The following is a 19,954-nucleotide window of genomic DNA, read 5'->3' as shown; positions in this document are numbered from 1 at the left end:
CTTCACTAGACTGAAAGGTTTGAACTCAGCTGATGTTGCTCAGAGGCTGAACACGGTACAGCCAGGCAAATCCTTATTGGAAACCAGAATGAAGCCCCGTTAGATGAGTGGCTGCCTTCTCAGCATGAGAGTGTAGTTCCCTTTTATACCCATGGCAGTTTAAACCTTTTGCTCACCCCACCCCTTTCACACTTTGCCCTGAGTTTTCTAGCCTTAAAACTGACCAGTTAGGGGTTGTTGACATTGCTGGCATTTCTGTCTTGAAAACCCCTGGCTCTCATATATTTCTCACAAGTGTCCTGCATTGCGAGGACTTCGATATATAAGAAGCATTCCATCCAGGTGGCTGTAACTGAAACCAAGTGGGATCTGCTCTCCCTCAGCCTGGAGCCAGGTCCAGGAGGGCTGTTCCAAGGTAATGGGATTACAGGAATTCTAGGAATCAAGCTTGGCTCGGGGCTGCTAAGATAGTGCTTCCCAAGACCCCAGGCCTTGGGGGTGGGAAGATCCAAGTGTAGCGTCTGCCCATCTGGACAAAAAGAAACGGGAGTGTGAGCCCCTTTCTGATCTCAAGGGGAAGGCAGGGGGAGGGAGAATGAAGCAGATCCAGTTCACGGCTGGAGGGGGGAACAGATCAGTTTTCAGGAACAGCAGTGGAAACCCTGGCAGCTGGCTCTTGGCAGGTGTTCTGCAGCACTCTGTCACAGCAGGATTTCCTGAAAGGGTGGCAGGTTTCCGGGCTACACAATGGAAGAGAAAGAGTGAATTACTTTCTGAACCTGATAAAGCACCATAAAATCCAGGGGGATTTTCTTTCTCTTCCTGTTCCCCTGGCCGTGACCCATGAGGATTTCCTTTGACTCCCTTTGCTACTGCTCAGGCCAGCAGGATAGATCTCATTTCTGCCCTGAAAAATCACAAGTCTTGAGCAACCTGCAAGACTAGCCATAATTACTACTACTACTACTATTTTATTTTGCATACACACTCATCACAATATCCCATTATTCCCTTTTGGAACAATGTTAGGCAAAGTGCAGAAGAGAATAAGGGGTAGTAAGCAAAATAAATTACAGACAGGAGAGAAAAGGAAATCTAACTCAAGCTAGTTTACTGTAGCTGTATCACCCATTTTATTTTTGTCTTTGCAACCAACCTGCTTCCACCACATCCATCCGCTGCTTCATGCAGTGGCTTATGTTCTTTACATTTCTGTCTCAGCCCTCTGCTTTCTCTCTTGGTTTTCCCAAGTGACCTTCCTCATAGAACTATCCCATGCTTGTTTCTTCCAAGGGACAGAAGTTAACCACACGTTAATCACACAAAGAGTTTGGGGGAGTTTTAATTTATGCTCTTCCCTTATCTCTTTCCTGCTTAAAATGGCGGGTAAGCAAATGTTTAAGTCACTCATCTGTCAGATGGAGGTAATAACTATATCATCTTGATATGTCCGGGTTGAGGACATTCCCATAGCCTGCTCTCTGAATGCATAGAGTGCAACTAGACTTTTCTGCAGTACTTCTTCCATTCTAGGACTCTGTTGCAACCAGTCCATTTCCAAGCAAGCCAGTTCAGAGAGCTGAAACAAGTATCTCAACCCACATGCCGTGATGGAAGATGATTCTCCCAAGTACACCATCACGAAACATTTGCCAACACCCAACGTAGTGTCTCCCCATACATTTTAGATTGGCGGAACCCTGCAAAACTCAGAATCCTGAGGAGTTGTGATTCTGTATCTGGAAGACACATGTTGCAGACAACTGTCTAGAACAGAGTTTCTCAACCTTGGTGACTTTAAGATGTGTGGACGTCAACTCCCCAAATTCCCCAGCCAGCATGCTGGCTGGGGAATTCTGGAAGTTGACGTCCACACATCTTAAAGTTGCCAAGGTGGAGAAACACTGGTTTAGAACTATAGTTTGGACTTGCCTATTAGTCTTCTTCATTCCAGGCTCAATCCGGTTCATCAGATTTAGGATTAAGTTTAGCCTTAGTACTTTTAGTCCCCTAATTAGAAGATTTCAACACCTTCCAGATCAGATTTAGTTACTGTATTGGATGGGAGACAATCACCCCAGAGTTGTAGGCTGGACCAAGAAATACTACTGCTACTACTACTACTGCTAGTGATAATGGTGATGAGGATGATGATATAATTATAATAATATCCTGGCATAAGGCAGTGACCACTTCCTAGTTGCTAGGAAAATATACCGACTGCACTCTTGAAGTTGGCCAACTCAAGGCTGTGCTTGTTAAAACAAAAACAGAAGTTGTCCTGTGTTCCTCAAACCTGCCAAAGAAACAAAATGGGATTTGTATTTGTATAATCTGGTTAACCCCACAAGGCTGACATCAATCTTGCAAGTAACCTACTCTCTTCCAAAGAGAGGCATTTCAGGAATGGCCTCTGATTCTCAGGGGACTCTGCTATCCCCTGAGCATCTGTCAGCAGCGTTGCTGCAACACCAGCAGCAAGATTGATGCCCGCCTCACGGGGCTAACCAGATAGGGGTCACAACCAGATGAGCTAATTCTACTTTATTGTAAAGCTACATTGACAGCATCTTGCAAGTATGAAAGTACAATTGCCCCCCCCCCCAACTTTACAGCCCGAGAAGCTAGGGAGAGTCCCTTCTAAGCTTCTTGCCCCACCTACTATCCAGCTGCGGGCTAAGCTGTCTTTTATCTGACCGTTCCCTTGGCAGCGTTTGTTCGCCCATTCTCCCTACATCTTTCCCACATAGCATTACACCACCATCTCTTTTAAAAGTTACCCCACATTCTTCATCCAATGCTTGGGACGTTGTTGAATACCAAATGCAAGCCGTGTTGCAAGATGGGCTTAAGGCAGGATCCAGATCTGGGAAAGGTAGCAACTTGATTAAATAGCTTTGCTTCTTTGCTTGTTTATTTCAAACATTTATGTCCCACTTCTTAGCCTGGGCGGCTTACATAATAAGATAGTCTTTTCTTTAAGTTAATGATATCAAAAGACATAACACAAAAGGAAAAGGAATGGGGAGGGAAGAGGAAAGTTTAGCATTCTAGGCCTCAATTGCTCGTCTCCCTGAGAATAAGTGCTAATTGCTAACTACACCCTGGCATGGTACCTTAGAATTGTACCATGTTGTTGTCCAGGGGTGTAAAATTGTACGTTGTTTATGGATGGTGTTGTCTGGAGTTCCCACTGCACAATTCTTGCTTTTTGCCTCCTGCTTTGTATAAGCCAAAGGCAATGCTGTTTTGGGGAGGAAGCACCTGTTATGTCACTTGGCTGGGGTCTGTTCTTTTCTCTTCAAGGAACTATGTGGTGTCACTTTCAGCGCATGGTGGTTAATGCAGCATGTGAATAGGATTAGTCAAAGCTGTTGCAATCATTTACATCCCTGAGAATATGCGCACAGAGGCCTCAATGAGGAAGATAGAAAAAGAAGAATTGAGGGCTGGGTTTTGCTAAACCACGCTACCGTTTCTCTTTCCTGGTTTTATATCCAGTTATTCACAGAAGGTGCCTACCTTCCCTCCAAGACTCCACAAAGTTATTTGAATTTTTGAGATCTTCAGTTTCTTGCTTGCAAGAAAGATGAATGAAGCTTGCATACGTTTTCTAGACTGATGGTCTCCCAACTTTTCTTTTTTAATCACCTTACCCTGAGCAGTAAACTTTTTTGGATCCCCCCATACATTTATTTATTTAGAAATTATACAGTATACATGTATGATGGTACAAATAGATTACATACATTCTGAAACATATCCCACAGATACTTTGTATATTCTGTTATTAATTGTGAGTAGAGCTTAATTTCTCTCTCTCTCTCTCTTTCTCTAAGATTAAATGATAAATATAAATAGACAACTTAATTATGTTTTTCACACTTCAATAAATCGTCTTGCACTCCCCTGGGGCATACGCCCCCCATTCGGGAGTCCATTGTCCTAGATCCATGGTGTCTCCAAGGGAAATCCATAGGGAGCAGAGCCAGAAATAATCAAGTGAGCTCCCTAAAACAGGCAACGTTGTGAGATCAGTCGGATCCTGAACCCCTTTTCAAGCCATAACAAATAATAGTTTGGAAGCGTTCGTATCAATGCCTCCCTCTTCAACAGCCTTCCTCCCCATGTTTTTCTGATGTAAGCTTTAATCCTAGCAAGCGTTTGCTTTAGTAGGTCAATGCTTTGCTGGCACTGCCTGTTTTACTTTATTTAATTATTCAATTTGTATGGCCACCCACCTCAACAAGCGACTCTGAACAAAATTAAAAATAAAGTAAAAACGATTATAATAATACTAAAATTGCCTCCCGTCGCCTCCCCTCTGGAACATCCTCCCTCCTGAGATTAGGATAGCCCCGACCCTTCTGGTTTTTCGGAAGGCCTTGAAGACCTGGCTGTGTGCCTGGGCCTGGGGTCCTGAGTGTGCAAAGAGTGTGTCCCGTTTCCTGGTTGTGCTGACACCGACAGATTTTAATATCTCTTGGCTGCTGTTTGTACTTGATTTCTTTTGTACTGTTTTAACTGTTCGACTGTTTTCGTGACTATTAGCCACCCAGAGTCACAGGTTTGAGATGGGCAGCTATATATATTGAATAAATAAACAAACAAATAAATATTAAAAGGCATAGCAGCTGAATATTGCTGCCTCAAGGAACTTTCTGATATTTTAGAATTACTTTTCGTGCTTCTCATCCCCCCCCCCCACAAAGATATGTAAATAGTAGAAGGGCAGAACAGAAGCTCCTATGCAGCTCCCAATATTCTTAGAAGACACAAGATCCACAACTGAGTTCCAGCATGGTTTCTACTTGCCATTTTCAGGCACCATTCACATGTTTGAAACTTGCCCCCAGATTGGAGCTGTTGCCCCATTCTTGATGCCCTCTTGTGTCTGTTCTGCCCATCTGATCTTCCCTGGGGAGGGGAAAAGAACAAATGGAACAAGATATATCCTGTTGTTTCTATCCTGTTGCATGTTTCTGACCATCACTTGAAAACCCCATTCATTCATTCATTCATTCATGCCATGGACCCCGTCAGTTAAAGAACTCTGGTTGGCGGGGTCCAGGAAGCGGGCCTTCTCTGCAGTGGCACCCACCCTTTGGAACATTCTACCACCAGAGGTCAGGCTAGCCCCATCCCTTTTGACCTTCCGGAAGACCCTGAAGACCTGGCTCTGCCTGGGGTGGGGAGGGGGGTAGTCATTCTTGTGGATGGCTGGCACCTTAGAGTGCTCCCCCTGTATTTACGATCTTTTGTAGCCATCTGGTTTTTTATCTTCTATTTTCATTGTTATATTATATTATATTGTATTGTATTATATTATGTTTTATTATGATTACTTTTTAATTTTTAACTGACTAATTTATTGTAAACCACTCAGAGTGCCTCTTTGTGGGGAGATGGGCAGTAGTATAAATTTAAGAAATAAATAAATAAATTATCCCCCTTTCTCTTTCTCTCTTTTTGCTCTGGAAAATTAAAGTGACTCTGATCCAGGGAGACATCAGCAACCCAGAGGATGTGAGGCCAGCGGTGAAAGGCGCCCACGTGGTCATTCACACAGCCGGCCTGGTGGACGTCTGGGGCAGAGTCCTGCCCGAGAAAATCATAGCAGTTAATGTGCAAGGTGGGTTTTGGTGGGAAACTTCCAAGTGTCTGATCAGATTCTCTTTCTTCTGGATTTGTGGAATTTGTCCCAGCGAGAAGCAGGGGGGCAGGTAGTACAAAATTGATTCCAGGGGGGGAAATCTTTTGTTGTTGAATCTGCTTGCCTTAGGGAGGATGTTGGAATTTTGTAATCACTGCATCCATTCACAGCATCCACCCATTTTGTGGAATGGCGCTTTCCCGGCAGGGCCTTTTTCAGCATGTGTGGAAGATTCCATTCCATGGATGAGAGCAGAGCACACCCCTTTTTACATTACATTTCAGGAAGATCAAGTGAATGTTATTTCCTGTATATTATGTAATTTACTCCATCTGTCAGAACAAAAATTTATATCTTAATAGAAAAGCCTGGGGGAACTTTTGTGTATTTTCCAGGGCTTAGGCCAAACTTGGTTCTTTTCTTTGATCCCAGTTTAAAAAAAAAACAGGTTGTTTCCCAAAATGTTTTGGTTTTTGCTAATTTGTCTCTTTCGTCTGTGGTCAGCAGGGGCGAGGGATGGTGGGGATGGTAGGAATGAATCATCGGAGCTCTCCTAAACCATCTGTCTGCAATTTCTCTGAACCCAGAATACATTTGTCAGTTTAGCACTCAGCTAGGAAAGGAAATCTTTGCTTCAGGATCCTGGATTAGAGCAATAGGAATCAGGCTACTTTCTGCTTGATAGCATTCTTACTTTTAAAGTCTACAGCAGTGTTTCTCAACCTTGGCAGCTTGAAGATGTGTGGACTTCAACTCCCAGAATTCCCCAGCCAGCCATGCTGTTGGGTAGCTGGCTACCAGCTTGGCTAGCTTCCAAAGAGGGTTGGTCCAATTCACAGAGGTCATGGGGATCGATGGCTCTTAAGCCTTGATGGCAATGGGACTGCTCCTGAAGGCCATCTGCTGGGAGACTATGGGCTTCCTTGTGCAGTTGGTTGGCGCCTGCTGGAGAACAGACTGCTGGACTAGATGGGCCAGGGATCCGATCCAGCGGGGCACTGCTTATGTTCCTACGTTCTTAAAACCTTGTACACATGGTGTAATGTAACATCCATATCTTTCTAGCCTGAGAACTTAAGGGATAGTAGACTGTATCTACTATTCTCATAGGTACTTTGAAGTCTGTAGGATTTGATGGTGAATTTTCACTTGGGTATATATGCTTCATGAGAGCCAGTTTGGTGTAGTGGTTAAAGGCACCAGGCTAGGGACTAGGAGACTGTGATTTCTAGTCTTCCCTTAGGCACAAAACCAGCTGGGGGACTTTGGGCCAGTCAGCCTCTCTCATCCCTAGGAAGGAGGAGGCAATGGCAAACCTCTTTTCTTTGCAAGAAAACTGTACGGACTTGTCCAAGCAGTTGTCCAGAATCAACGTTGACCTGAAGGCACACACGCGTGCTGCTTCTCACTAAATGTCCCATTGCCTGTCAAACATTGGGAACATCTGTGGGACGGGATTGAGGTGATAGCAGTCTGAAATGCTGGCTGGGGAATTATGGGAGCTGAGGTCCACTTCTCTTGAAGTTACTGAGGTTGAGAAACTGATTTGGACTACTTCAGGTGGATATACAACTGGGCCAACTGGGAAAAACCAGTCAATCACTAGAAGGCAGCAAGGAGTTGGACTTTTCTGCATTTCTTTGCTGCCGTCTAGTGCTGCCACTATCTGTATTTCTGCAGCCTTGATAACGGTATCCTGATCAACGGGATGTTTTTGACAGGCCAAGTCTACTGCGGCAGCCAATTTGTGAATGTGCCGGCCCTCTGTGGCAGCCATTTTATAACAGCCATCCCTCTGTGTTCTGAAAATTCCAAAGATATTCAGGTCTGCTAATCATAGGAGATGGATACAACTTTGGACATTCCCAAAATGTTATCTGGGATAAAAGATTCCAGCCCTCTTTTCTCCAAAACCCACCAGTTGTCCCAGCTGGAGAATCTTTTCACGTGGCAGCATTTGATACACAACTTTGCCCCCATTTTGAAACGGCACAGCCCTGTTAGTAGGGCAATTCTCACTTCCACATCTCCTCTAGCACCTGCTGGTTGAGGAAGACAATTCAGCTTTCTGATGTAGCTGCTTTTTTAAAAAAAAAAAATAAAGTTTTTGGTCCCACTAAGAGAAGGATTGGCTTTTTAAAAAGGGTTTCATGGGAATGGCCCTACACCTTAGGTCGATTTTCATGCATTTGATGTTAGGCAAGAAAACTGAGGACCGTTCACTTGGAATAACTCCATTGTTTGTTTGTTTTTAAATAGTTTGATGGTGATGATGATGGTGATGATGATAGCATGAGATTCATTCCATGTAGAATGGTATAAAGAACCAGAATTACTCAGGGAATGTGATGGGAAAAGAAAATGAGATGATTGGAATGAAAGCTGTCGATGTTGTTTGTGCAACAAATACCGATCAACATTTCTAAGGACAAAATGTTTATATCTCTGGCTTAGAAGGCCTGGAAGAACAGGGGTTCAGCCCTGGAGACTTTGCTTAACTACTTTGTGAGGGCAGGGGGTCTTCTTCAGTCTCCTGGATGCCAGATGGGGCCGGGAAAGTCTCAGGTGTCCGAGCTGGTGAAAATAGTGTGGGTGAGAAGGGCACGAGCTTTGGATCCAGCCTCCCCCCAGCAAAAAAAACTTCCATTGGGATTGTAATTCCTGTTCCAAACTGGTATGTGGGGTGTAATCGTTATCAGCAATCCTCAATATCCATATGAATACAGAATGGAATGGAATGGAATGGAATGGAATGGAATGGAATGGAATGGAATGGAATAGAATAGAATAGAATAGAATAGAATAGAATAGAATAGAATAGAATAGAATAGAATAGAATAGAATAGGATTTCACCTTTAGAATTTATATTTGAAGTGTCTCTTCTAGTTTTCCTTCTCTCCCTGCCTGTGTTGCTCCGCTCTCAGCCCGGTGCCCCAGCTGGAATGCCACATACTGATGCCCTCGCCTTCTGCTGTGTGTCAACCTCCAAGGATTCCCTTTGTGTCCTTGCCTATTTTCCTGGCCTTCCTGGAGCTCATTTGCTTCAGCTCCAGAGGCCCAAAGTGATGATTCCCTCTGGGAAAAGGCTTTGTAGGGCTTTTAGGAGAGTCGTTTTGCTTTCCAAGATCTTGTCTGGGATGAGTCAGGAGCAAGAATAACAAGATCCATGTGTGAGCCATCTTAGTATTTTTTTTTGTTTGGGTAATGTCCCAGGGCGGATCAGACAACCGGTGGAGAAGATGATCCAGGAGGATTTTCGTTCTTTTCCAACAGACTTTTGCAACAATAGGCTTGAACCAACCAGCAGGCTCAGGTGTCAGGATGACAGACAAGGACTGTTGCCTATTTTAGCTCAGCAGGGTGCATCTGATATCACTCCTCCATATTCCAGAAAACAATTATTTTCAGAAGACAGGGCTTGTTGGGAAGCAGAATAGCGGAGTCTTTAGATGGGGACTGCCCAGCCTGGTTCCTCTGCTGTTTTTATTATTATAATTATTATATTTTAAACAACCACATTTTTTGTTTTCACAACAACCCTGTGAGGTAGGATCATCTGGGCTGTGTTCACTCAATCCCTTCACCATTAACGGCAAATTTACATTTGGCTTTCCCTGGGTCCTAGTTTTAAATCTCAGCAAATCCCTTGTTCTAATCCACTAATTTTAAGGCACTTGGAATTCTGGGAGTTGAAGCCCACACAATTTAAAGTGCGGAGGTCTTAAAGTTGGTCCTAGGACCCCTGGGGGTCCCCCAAGACCCTCTCAGGGGTCCACAAAATCAAAATCATTTGCCAGCCTATGTTGGAGACTTTCATTTGCAAGCCAGAGAGAGTCCCTCAGATCCTTCAGTGATTGACACCTGTCATCCTTGTGTCATTTTTTTTAATGAAAGGAAGCCCATCTACAACTGAATTGTTCTGGTGGTTCCATCATTGCTTCCTCGAAAAACCCAATGTTTGTCTCACCACCCTTTCCCTCTGCAAATCCATCAATGCTAGAAAAAGTGTGGGGTCTTCTGGGCGCTATAGGCTGTTTTCTCATGACATCTGAACCACAAACCAGCAATCCACTCTAGCTGTGTCCTGCAAACCCAACCGGTATAGCTGGCTTATGGTCACAGCACCCAAGACACACACCAGTTTTCTCTGACGCTGACAATTTGCTTATGGGAACCCAGTAAATTAGACTGAGCAGGCCAAGGTCCAATCTGTTGGTATATTACGATGCTACACTTACATTGACTAAGATCATTTTCCCGTCAGATAGCTCTAACTTCTGAATTGAGCAAACGAGTCTATTGAAATAGCAGAGAGACATACGGTAACACACACAGAATTAGTAGTTTGGAGGAGAAAAAAGACCTAAAAAAAGATAACTGACCTAAACCGTAAATACTAACTTTAACACGAGATACTTTATTCCCTGAAAGAGCAGGATCAGGGCTAGAGTGAGAATAGATTATACGAATACCAAACAGCTTTCGTCATTGGCTGTGCAATCTGACCGCGTCCTGTTATTATCTCTCTCCTCCCTTCAGCTTCTGTGGGTGAGGCTGGATCAGGTTATCATTACACGGCCAAATTTGAAAGACAGCTGTCATTTTCTGCAACTGAGCTCACTGTGGGTATGTGTCATTGGGTGAATATAGACTCTGGGTCCCACACCTCTCTCACCTCCTACATCCAGGCTTCTTGTGGTCCATGAATTTGGGAAATGTGTCTTGCCACGATAACCTTCCAGAGCTTTTCCTGTTACCATTCGCATCTGCAGTCCAGCGACACCCACGGCCCCGTCAGATAGCTTGCGCCTTGGCCATGCAGTTGTGGCATTTCATGCAACAAAAGGGGGAAATTCCCATGCTGATCCTGCTGTCATTCCAGGCAGCCCTGAAGGCCCGCCCCTCCCCCCCGGCCCTGGGCTAGGGTGGGGTCTGCATCCACTCTTAGGGATGCATATGTTGAATTACAGCAATATGCCTTTCAGCTAGCTGAATCGTTCCTAAGCAATGTCCAATATGAACCAGATTTGCAGAAAACGGCTTCATCTGCAAAGAAAGCCTACTTCAGCAAGGCTGAAGTTGTCCTGGCTTTAACAAAGTAACGTTGACTTCCCCCGTCACTTCTTTTCAGGATCTCTGCTGCAAAGGAGGAGTTATGCAATTATAGACTGTCTGATCCTGCAGAGCAGGGCAGTTGTAACTCCGCCTCGTTCTTTCAATAATGCTTGCAAATGGGTTTTGCCTCATTTTTGTCTTGCTTTGCAAACCACATTTAATATTCCTTGTGGAAACTCATATGCACGCTATGGGCATACAGTAATTGTGTTCAGTCCCAAAGGGTAGTACCATGTGTGTTTATTTGCACCTTTTGATTTTGCATTGTGCCTTTCGGAGATGTGTGAAAATGAGAGGCCCTAATTGCCTCTTGGTTCACGTGGGAATATAAAGTGCAAAAGCGATCGGTTCCTACAGAGTGGGAACCCACAGATTTCATGCCCCCCTTTTTCATTCCTGGCAGAGGAGTGTGGAACCTTCCCAGCATGCGAGGGCTGTTGCTGACTGCCGTGTCATGTACCCTTTCTCCCCGCCTCCTCTTGTCCCCTGCCCCTTCCCACTTTCACTATAGGAACCAAGAACGTAATTGAGGCCTGCATCACACAAGGAACCCAGTACCTGATTTACACCAGCAGCATGGAGGTGGTGGGACCTAACATAAAAGGCCACCCTTTCTACAGGTATGGGCTCTTTTTATTTCAAAAAAAATAATGATGATGATGTTGTGCTCCACCAGGCCAGGAAGCAAACCGAGGAGTTTTCCTGCAATTTCTGTTTAACTTATTTTTATTTATTTATGTATTTGTTTATTTATAAATTTATTCACCGCCCATCTCCGCCTCATGGGGGACTCTGAACTTCCCTTTCCCTTTGGCTTTATTTATTTATTTAATATTTTTTTATCCCGCCTTTATTATTTTTATAACTAACTCAAGGCGGGGAACATACCTAATGCTCCTTCCCCCTCCTATTTTCCCCACAACAACAACCCTGTGAGGTGGGTTGGGCTGAGAGAGGGGTCTGGCCCAAGGTCACCCAGCCGGCTTTCATGCCTAAGTCGGGACTAGAACTCTCCTACTACTCCTGATTGGCTATTGGGCTGAGAGGGAGTGACTGGCCCAAGGTCACCCAGCTGGCTTTCATGCCTAAGTCGGGACTAGAACTCACAGCCTCCTGGTTTCTAGCCCAGCACCTTAACCACTAGACCAAACTGGCTCTGGCTTGCCCCAAACACCAATCTTGTAGATGTTCAAGAGCCACCAATAAGATCACCTTGTTAGAACACAATCAGAAATGCAACTTCATTTACTGTGTAAAAATCTCTCTCTTCTGTGGCAACTTGATTATAATATATATGGTTCCCTCCCCTCAAATTTTAATCTTAAAGACAACAATAAGCCAATGAGGTGGTTTGAGAAAGAAAATTAACAGGAACTTGGTATGTGAAGTCTGGATTTGTATTCTGGTGTCTTAAATCCTAATCTGGTGTTCTAGCCATTGTGTTGTATTGGATTCTAGCTTCCTGCCACAACTGAGAGCTCCCAAGAGGCACAGACATACCACAAAAATACTAAGCGGAACCCAGTTCAGGGGGAAACACCCTTCCCCCATTTAATCCAGGGCCTGGGGATGAAAGCCAAGTTTTCAAGACTTGTTTAAAGGATAGCAGACTTAGGTCTACTCCAATCTTGGGTGGACACTATTCCAGAGGGTCCTTGGTTTGCATTTGACAGGCAATAATCAAGAAATATATCAAAACAATGATGTCAAATCATGTCAAGACATTACAAGAGATCTTGAAAGGTGAGAAAACTTAAAGCCTTCCTGGTTAGGTTAAATTGCAATTATCAAAATGAATGTATTACCCAAGATAAACTCTGTGTTTCAAATGGTACTAATTCCAGTTTCAGAGAAAAAAACTTCCCAAGAATGGCAAGAAGGTGTTGGTAAATTTTCATGGAGCAGAAAAAAAAGCCTAGAGCCAAACTCAACATTTTACAGGACTCGAAAGACAGAGGTGGCCTTGTTCTTCCAAAAATGAAACTGTATTACAGAACAAGCTGTTTGTCATGGCTATTCCAGAGGACAGGCATTGCGCCAGAGAAGGCACACCTTCTAAGTCCCTTTAGAAGGCATTTCTTAATAGATCTTAGGATATGTGGAGAAAAAAATGGAGAAAGGTGCCCCCCCCTCCAAATAGCCAGGACCTTTGCCACAAAGGACATCAACATCAGGAATTATACCTGGATGCTCACTGGTAACTAATGCAGTTGATGGAGGTGCTACAGTGAACATACTATATTTCTCCCCTCCTTTCCTTTTACTCTCCAGAAAACTAGGGAGGGTCCCTTCTGAAACGCTTCCCATGGCCTCTCTCCTTTTGTGGGCTGAGATACCTTTTACATGCCGATTGTCCAATCTGCGACTCTTCCTCCTGTCTCCCAAGGTCATTCCCACATACCACTACACGTGGCTATGTTCCGGATCAGCTGTAGCTTCTGAGTGGTCTTCAAGGGCAGCTCCAGGTAGAACACATTGCAGTAGTCTATGTCCAAGATCACTAAGTAAGGATCTCCTGGTCCAAGAAAAGATACACTTGGTACATCAGACAGATCAGGGCAAAGGCTCTCCTGGCCAGAGCTGTCACCTGCTCTTTAAGCAGGAGCTGTTGGTCCCAGTTGTGCACCAGTTTTGTCTGGGGACGTGCAGCCCCATTCAGAACTACAAAGTGGAAATTCCACCACATTGGAAGAACCATGAATATGCAGCCACTTAGTCTTTTCAGGGCTGAGCTTGAGCTTAACCTTCCAACTAGGCCTCCAGTAGCTTCCAGGCATTGGAACAAAACTCTGACCACATCACTTGGTCGACTCGGGATCAAGATGTACAGTAGATATCATAGGTTGATGATACCTGACCCCCATATTGACAGATGACCTTACCTGAAGCCACTGCATGAGGTCATGCTAAACAGGAAGGGTGACTGCAACAATCTGTGTGACCCCCTGAAAACCAGGGGCTTCAGGTTCGACCTCTCCCCTATCAACACCAACTGGACTCAGCTACACAAAAGGGGGAGAGTGACTGTAACACTGTGTCTCCCACTCCCACTGCCCTGCAGTCAGCCCAGAAGAATATCATGATTGATGGTATCAACATCTGCTAAGAGATCAAGGAGAAACAGGAAGATCACACAGCCCCTTTCCCATCTTCCTCAGAGGTCATCAGCAAATGTGATCATTGCCACCTCCATCCTTATCCCAGCCTGAAACCCAGTGAAAAGGGTCCAAATAATCTGCTTCCCCCAGGACCCTCCCTATCAGGGGATCCCAGGGTAGTAGGCCAGAAAGAAAGTTGAAAAAATCTTAGAAAGGAGTCTTGTCAATCTCCTTCCGTATTGCTGCCAAGAAAACCATGGAGACGTATCCACAAAATCATTATGAGTCATACTTGACTGGGAGGAGACTTAATTTGGTCAACTTTGGGGTTTCATATTTGTTTGAGGCTTCTCACACAGTTTTAGCTACAGCATCGAAGGACCTAACCATGCATATTTTTAAATAAAAGTGAACACCTAAAGAGTTAACTGAGTTTCAGTGCTGGCTATAGATAACAGGGAGTTCCTCCGGTTTAGTTTCAACCCACATGTTTTGGCCCCACCCAAGGGTTTCCCTGGGGTTCTCCCTAGCAACGCCATGACAGCAGGGATACACAGTTACTAACAGTAACCGTGGAGACAGACAGGGAAGGATTTTTAAAGGCATAGCGCTCTCTATGGGTGTGGGCCAGTGTTCTGGCTCTGCTCTCTCTCCTAAAAAGTGGGGAAACCTGACAGTGGTTCATGTTTAGAAGCTCAGTCACTTCAGGGCTTGCACATTTGAAAATTTTTCACTGCAGGGTATTTCACCCAAGGCAAGGAGAGAGAGAGAGAGACCCCAAAACTGTACTTAATAAGAAAGAACAGCATCATTTGAAATGCACCAGGGTCACATCTTTGCAGGTATTCCCCCCATTCCTGCTAGGGTGAGACACTATCTTTTTCATGAGAAAGAAGGGAAAAAAAACTCTCTTCGATGTTTACTTTTCTCATTTCATCTTTTTTTAAAAAAACTTCCCTGGGATGAGAGCGTGAATCGAAATGGAAGGTTGTGACTGGGATGTGGAAATGATAAAATAATCGGATGCAACGTGCTTGTACCTTTCATGGATGCATATAGGAGAAACCTAATTAGATACAACCCTCAGGCCCACAACTAGGGTCTGTGTCACCCAGGGCAAACGTGGATTCTGTGCCCATTTTGGCACCCCCCCAGCACTCATTGTGGCGCCTCCCCAGTGCGGCGCCTGGGGCACATGCCCTGCTTGCCCCCCCCAGTTGTGGCCTTGACAGCCCTTCCCATCATTGGGGGTGGGGGTAGGGCAAGGGAAGCAACAGGAAGCAACAGTTCCCCGCCGCCGCAGCCGCAATTTTCTTTTCTTTCCTGTATCATTTGATGGCTCAGGAGCTTTCTCCTGTCCTATGTAATGCAGGGTGCAGCAGCCACTGTAACAATTGCACTGGATCTAACAGAGCAGCACTGAAGTGTATTTAAGATACATACGGTAGCTTTGTTAACTGTAATCCGGTTGACCGCTCTTGGTTTCTCTTCTTAGCTATTGGAAGTGCAGGGTTCTGATTGCCTGCGATGCTTTCTTCCTTGCTTGCAGGGGTAACGAGGACACAAAGTACGAGGCCGTCCATTGCCATCCTTACCCACTTAGCAAAGCCAAGGCTGAGGAGCTGATCATCAAAGCCAACGGGCAACCGGTAAGCGAGATCTTGAGAGAAACGTTAGAAGATCTTCTGAGTCAGCCACACAAAGCCTCTGCAGGGTCCTTACGTCTCGTTTAAAACCCTGCCTGTCCCTTTGTCTATAGCAGTTTCCTTGAAACTGGTGCTCTGCAAAAGATTCAGGCAGTGTGTGCTGGCTGTGGATTATGGGTTTACAGGTCAAGATATCTGCAGGTGCAGGGCTGGAGAAGGCTGCTTGAAGGAGCTGAGCTTCCACTGCCTTCCCCGGGGTTTTTTTCCCCCCATGGGCTTTCAACCCTGGACCTCTTTGATCCAGTGCTGTAGTCTTTATTGAGAGAGCCAGTGGGATATTGTGGTGGAGAAAGGCCCAGGTCCAAATTCATCCCCAGTGATGGAAGTTCACTGGGTGACCTTGGGCTGTGTATGGTCTCAGCCCAGCCTACCTCACTGAGTTGTTAGTGGAGTCTGATTGGGGAAGCCCAGATTTGAATCCATGTTCAGCCATGGAAGTTCACAGGAGATGTGAGTTTGGGCCAGTTGGTCCTCTATGTTGGCCCAGCCTACCTCACAGGCTCACAGGATGAGGGACAGCTAGATCCCTTGCCTTAATCTCCAAGGAAATTTGGGATAAAAATCTAGCAAACCAAGAACTAAATAAAATCTCTGCCACCAGCTTCTAACTTGCCTTAATGGTGGACTGCCCTGAGGCCCACCCACAATATGCTCAGATGTGCCAGTCAGCAACAGGGGAAGGTAGCAAATCTCTCTTTTTTTGCAGATGCCAGGTGGGAAGCAGCTGGTCACTTGCGCCCTTCGTCCAACAGGCATCTATGGGGAGAACCATCAGCTGATGAAGGATTTTTACAAGCAAGGGCTGGTGACAAAGAAGCACATGATCCGGGCCATCCCAGCCTCCGTTGAGCATGGCAGGGTCTATGTGGGTAAGTTGTGGTTGCGCCTGGTGCATTTTCAACCCACCTTCTTTTATTTAAGATACTTTTGCTCTTCTTGTGCATGTGTGTGCACGTACACACTTCTTTGTATCAGGTTCTGAACTTCTTAAGAACTGTTAGACACAAGTGTCCTCACCCTCAGCAGTCAAGCCCCTGGGTCTGCATTACCATCTTGCTGTCAGATCGCTGGAATGTAAATTCCAGGCCCAAGAAACAAGCCTGATGGGAATTCATACTAATTTGAAAATGTTGTTCAGGGCAGGCCCTTAAAACTTCCCCCTTCCCCTCCCTGTGACTAAAGGTAATGTTTTCATTGAGTTGGGTGAACAACAAAACAAAGGAGCAAAGTCTGCAGTGATATTGCTTGCACTTTGCCTGGGCAAGCCTGATCATCTTTAAAAAAAAAAAAAAAAAAAGCATCGCCCCCACAAGTTACTTATGACACGCAAGTTGAAAACCCCTGTTGTAAGAAAGATTTTTTTAAGAAAACCACTTCAGTTTAGCTGCTGGATTTGTTTGCTAACCTCTGCTGCAGGATGAGTAATGGCAATGCCTATGCCCTTCCCCCAAATCCCCCCCCCAACTATGAGCTGGGCAGTAAACAAACACAGGCACGCACACATATGCACACCCTATTACAGTGCATCTTGTATTTTATTTTTAATTTACAGAATGTATGAAGCACTATTTTCAGAAACAAATTTGAGATTTTAACCCGCACTGGGTTGGCTTGAGTAAACAACGCTGCCTTATTTTGCCCCGTCTTATCTCTGTCTTTCCACAAAAGCAGGGCTGGCTGGTGAAACATCCCTCTCCTTGACCGTACCTTTTTTCTCTCTCTTCTTCCTTGCCCCTTCCCCTTGGATGGATGCCGCCATAGGCAATGTAGCTTGGATGCATCTGCTGGTGGCTCAGAAGATCCAGGAGGACTCCTCAACCATCGGGGGCCAAGTTTACTTCTGCTATGACAACTCTCCTTACATGAGCTATGAGGACTTCAACATGGAGTTCTTGAGGCCCTGTGGCTTCCGCCTCCTGGGGTCCCGCCCCCTGCTGCCTTTCTTTCTTCTGCAGTTCCTGGCACTGGTCAACAGCCTCCTGCAGTGGCTTCTGAAGCCCTTCTGCGTGTATGCCCCGATCCTCAATCCCTACACCCTGGTGATCGCCAGCACCACCTTCACTGTTGAGACCAACAAGGCCCAGCGGCTCTTTGGCTACCAGCCCCGCTTCACCTGGGAAGAAAGCCGGAATCGCACGGTCCGGTGGCTTCAAGAGTTCAGAATGGAGAGGCAGGTGGGGAAATAGGCCCTGGCAGGATGGGGAAACCTGATTGGAGTAACGCTCTGGAGGGAATCCCCGTTTGTGGCAGGAAAGCTGCTGGATTTCAGATGTGCAAAACACAGGACATTTGCAATGTCAAGCTTTGGCACTATTGGGACCAGTTTGAGATTGTGCTGTGCGGCTTTTATAAAGTACCTACACTTGCGCTTTACAGAGATCAGACGGCCTTTGGCAGCAGGCCTAGAGTTTCACAGATGTGACTCAAAGGGGTTGGGAAGGAATGGGTGGACCCTCTGTTTTCCATGTGCAGATGTCACTACCAAAGAAATATGTTTTAGATGTTGGCTGAGGGCATCAGTGCATCATTCTCAGCTCAGCAAGTGCTTTTTTTCTGCAAAAGTTCCGAATGGTTTTCCAAATGACTTTGAGACCTAGGATGCTTCCACAATGTCACACATTCCAAATCCCCCGCTTCCATTTCTTGCTCCTATCCCAGGGTGTTTGTCCATTTGCCTTTGCAGTGTTGACTTAGCATGCTCCAAAGAGGGAATAGCCGGAAGGTGGCAAGGTTGGGCTCATCTTGTGTCATCCCTTTCCTCCAGAATGCGAATTGTTGATCCATTCCACATCACTACAGACCAGTTCCATGTTCTTCTTCCTACCTCAGTCACCATCACTATACAGTGCAATAAGGATCGAGGACCACGATTAGATATAATCTAACCAGTTACCAATTATCTAAGTAGGCAGATGAAGATGCTATCCTATAATTTTCTAGCCGCAATTATCTTGCAGAACTTGTGCAATAGAAATATATGACTGGAAAGCCTTCTTGGTAGCAAATGATTAAGTTAAGCAAGCAAATAAATAAATATATTTTATTCTCACCAGAGCCAGAGTTGACTTGTATGACATCCGGGAGACGTTTAAGATCTAAGGAAGGGGTATAGGGTGGATCAAGAGGGAGATATCTGAGTGGTACATGCTGGAAACAGTGGTGATGGGAATTAGTGGCCTTGAGTAGAATCTGATGCTGTATAATTTAGGCTCTTCACTTTGAAGTTTACTTATTCAGTTGAAGATTAGGAGCTATGAAGGCTTTTTAAACCATGTATATCATCAATTATCTCTAGCATTGTTCCGTAACACTGAATTTCTTAGTGTTTTTGGTTTCTATCTATCAAGGAAGCTACATGTTTCATTTCCATGGAAATATCCATGGGTGGATAGTTCAAAAAACAGCAAGGCAACTACAGCATTGTTCATCTTCTCATCTTGCATCCCTTAAGAGAGCCCTGGGTGAACCCTTAAATTATCTCAGGTCACTCCCAGGTGCTGAACGCAGCTGCTGCTCCCCTCCACAGTCCCTTAAGACTCTGAGCCATAGTTTGTTGTGGACTATGGTTTGTTGATTAAAAAAGCATAGTTTGTTAAACAATGGTGTGCTGACTGAATTCACATATAAGTCATGTCAGTCGCACTTGCACAGCTTCTTAAGGTGCTTCAGTAAAGCACAAGAACCCCCACACAATGACTTAACTGATGATCGGGCCTAGCCATTATCTAAGTACAGGCTCCAGATTGTAAATAAATCCCCTAATTTCCTCCTCCTTTTAAGGCAAGTTGCCTGATACAAAGTTCTAGCATATGTACATATACATGCTTGCCTGTTATTTTGTCCTCTTGATCTTTCCTAATATAAGCCAGTCAAGGCCCCTTTAAGTTGAGTCCAGCTCCTGGTGACCTCCTGGATACATCTGTGCAGCTCCCCTTTTAGCCTTCAATTGAGCACTAAAGGGAGAAGTTCCTTGAACCTCCATGACCCAGATGGGCCCAAGACCTAAAGGGACTTCCATCCTTTGACAAATGTTACAAGTTTGGCCAAAGCAACTTCATCTTCACTTTTCCTGAATGTGGGATGATAGCAGCAACCTGGCATCAGGGATAGTTAAATTAATAGGTGAGTGGAAGGTGAAAAGGAAACAACTTTATCACTCTGTGGGAAAGAGAAGACTGTGTCCAGAGCTGAGAACAGGCCCTAATATGTGGAACAGGGAAGCAATTCCTCCAGATCAGGTCAGGTCAGATCAGCTCATAGAAGGACCAGATGACAGCAACCAGGGATAAGAAGATCTATATACTATCAAAACTCTTGTGTCTGTTTGATACTGCAACCTTTGAACAAAACGGTGCATTGTAGGGCAACCATTTTTGAACCA

General features: G+C 45.1%; 1 protein-coding gene across 3 annotated transcripts in view; it reads left to right on the top strand.

Moving 5' to 3' along the window:
- The window catches only part of HSD3B7 (hydroxy-delta-5-steroid dehydrogenase, 3 beta- and steroid delta-isomerase 7), a 49,883-nt gene extending 31,261 nt beyond the window's left edge, over positions 1–18,622 (top strand). For 2 of the 3 annotated variants that reach the window (XM_063301428.1, XM_063301427.1), the window contains exons 3-7: positions 5,489–5,632; positions 11,281–11,389; positions 15,417–15,516; positions 16,280–16,442; positions 17,335–18,622. In XM_063301428.1, coding sequence (XP_063157498.1) covers positions 5,489–5,632; positions 11,281–11,389; positions 15,417–15,516; positions 16,280–16,442; positions 17,335–17,759 — 941 coding nt within the window. In that variant the 3' untranslated portion in view covers positions 17,760–18,622. Of the gene's footprint in view, positions 1–1,306; positions 1,387–5,488; positions 5,633–11,280; positions 11,390–15,416; positions 15,517–16,279; positions 16,443–17,334 lie in introns of those variants that run through there. The other variant, XM_063301429.1, reaches the window with a different exon arrangement.
- The last annotated feature ends 1,332 nt before the right edge of the window (positions 18,623–19,954 follow it).

This window comes from Candoia aspera, chromosome 4 (assembly GCF_035149785.1).
Source record: "Candoia aspera isolate rCanAsp1 chromosome 4, rCanAsp1.hap2, whole genome shotgun sequence".
NCBI lineage: Eukaryota > Metazoa > Chordata > Lepidosauria > Squamata > Boidae > Candoia > Candoia aspera.
The sequence above is the reverse complement of the archived record's forward strand: the minus strand, read 5'-3'. Positions and strand labels throughout refer to the sequence as shown.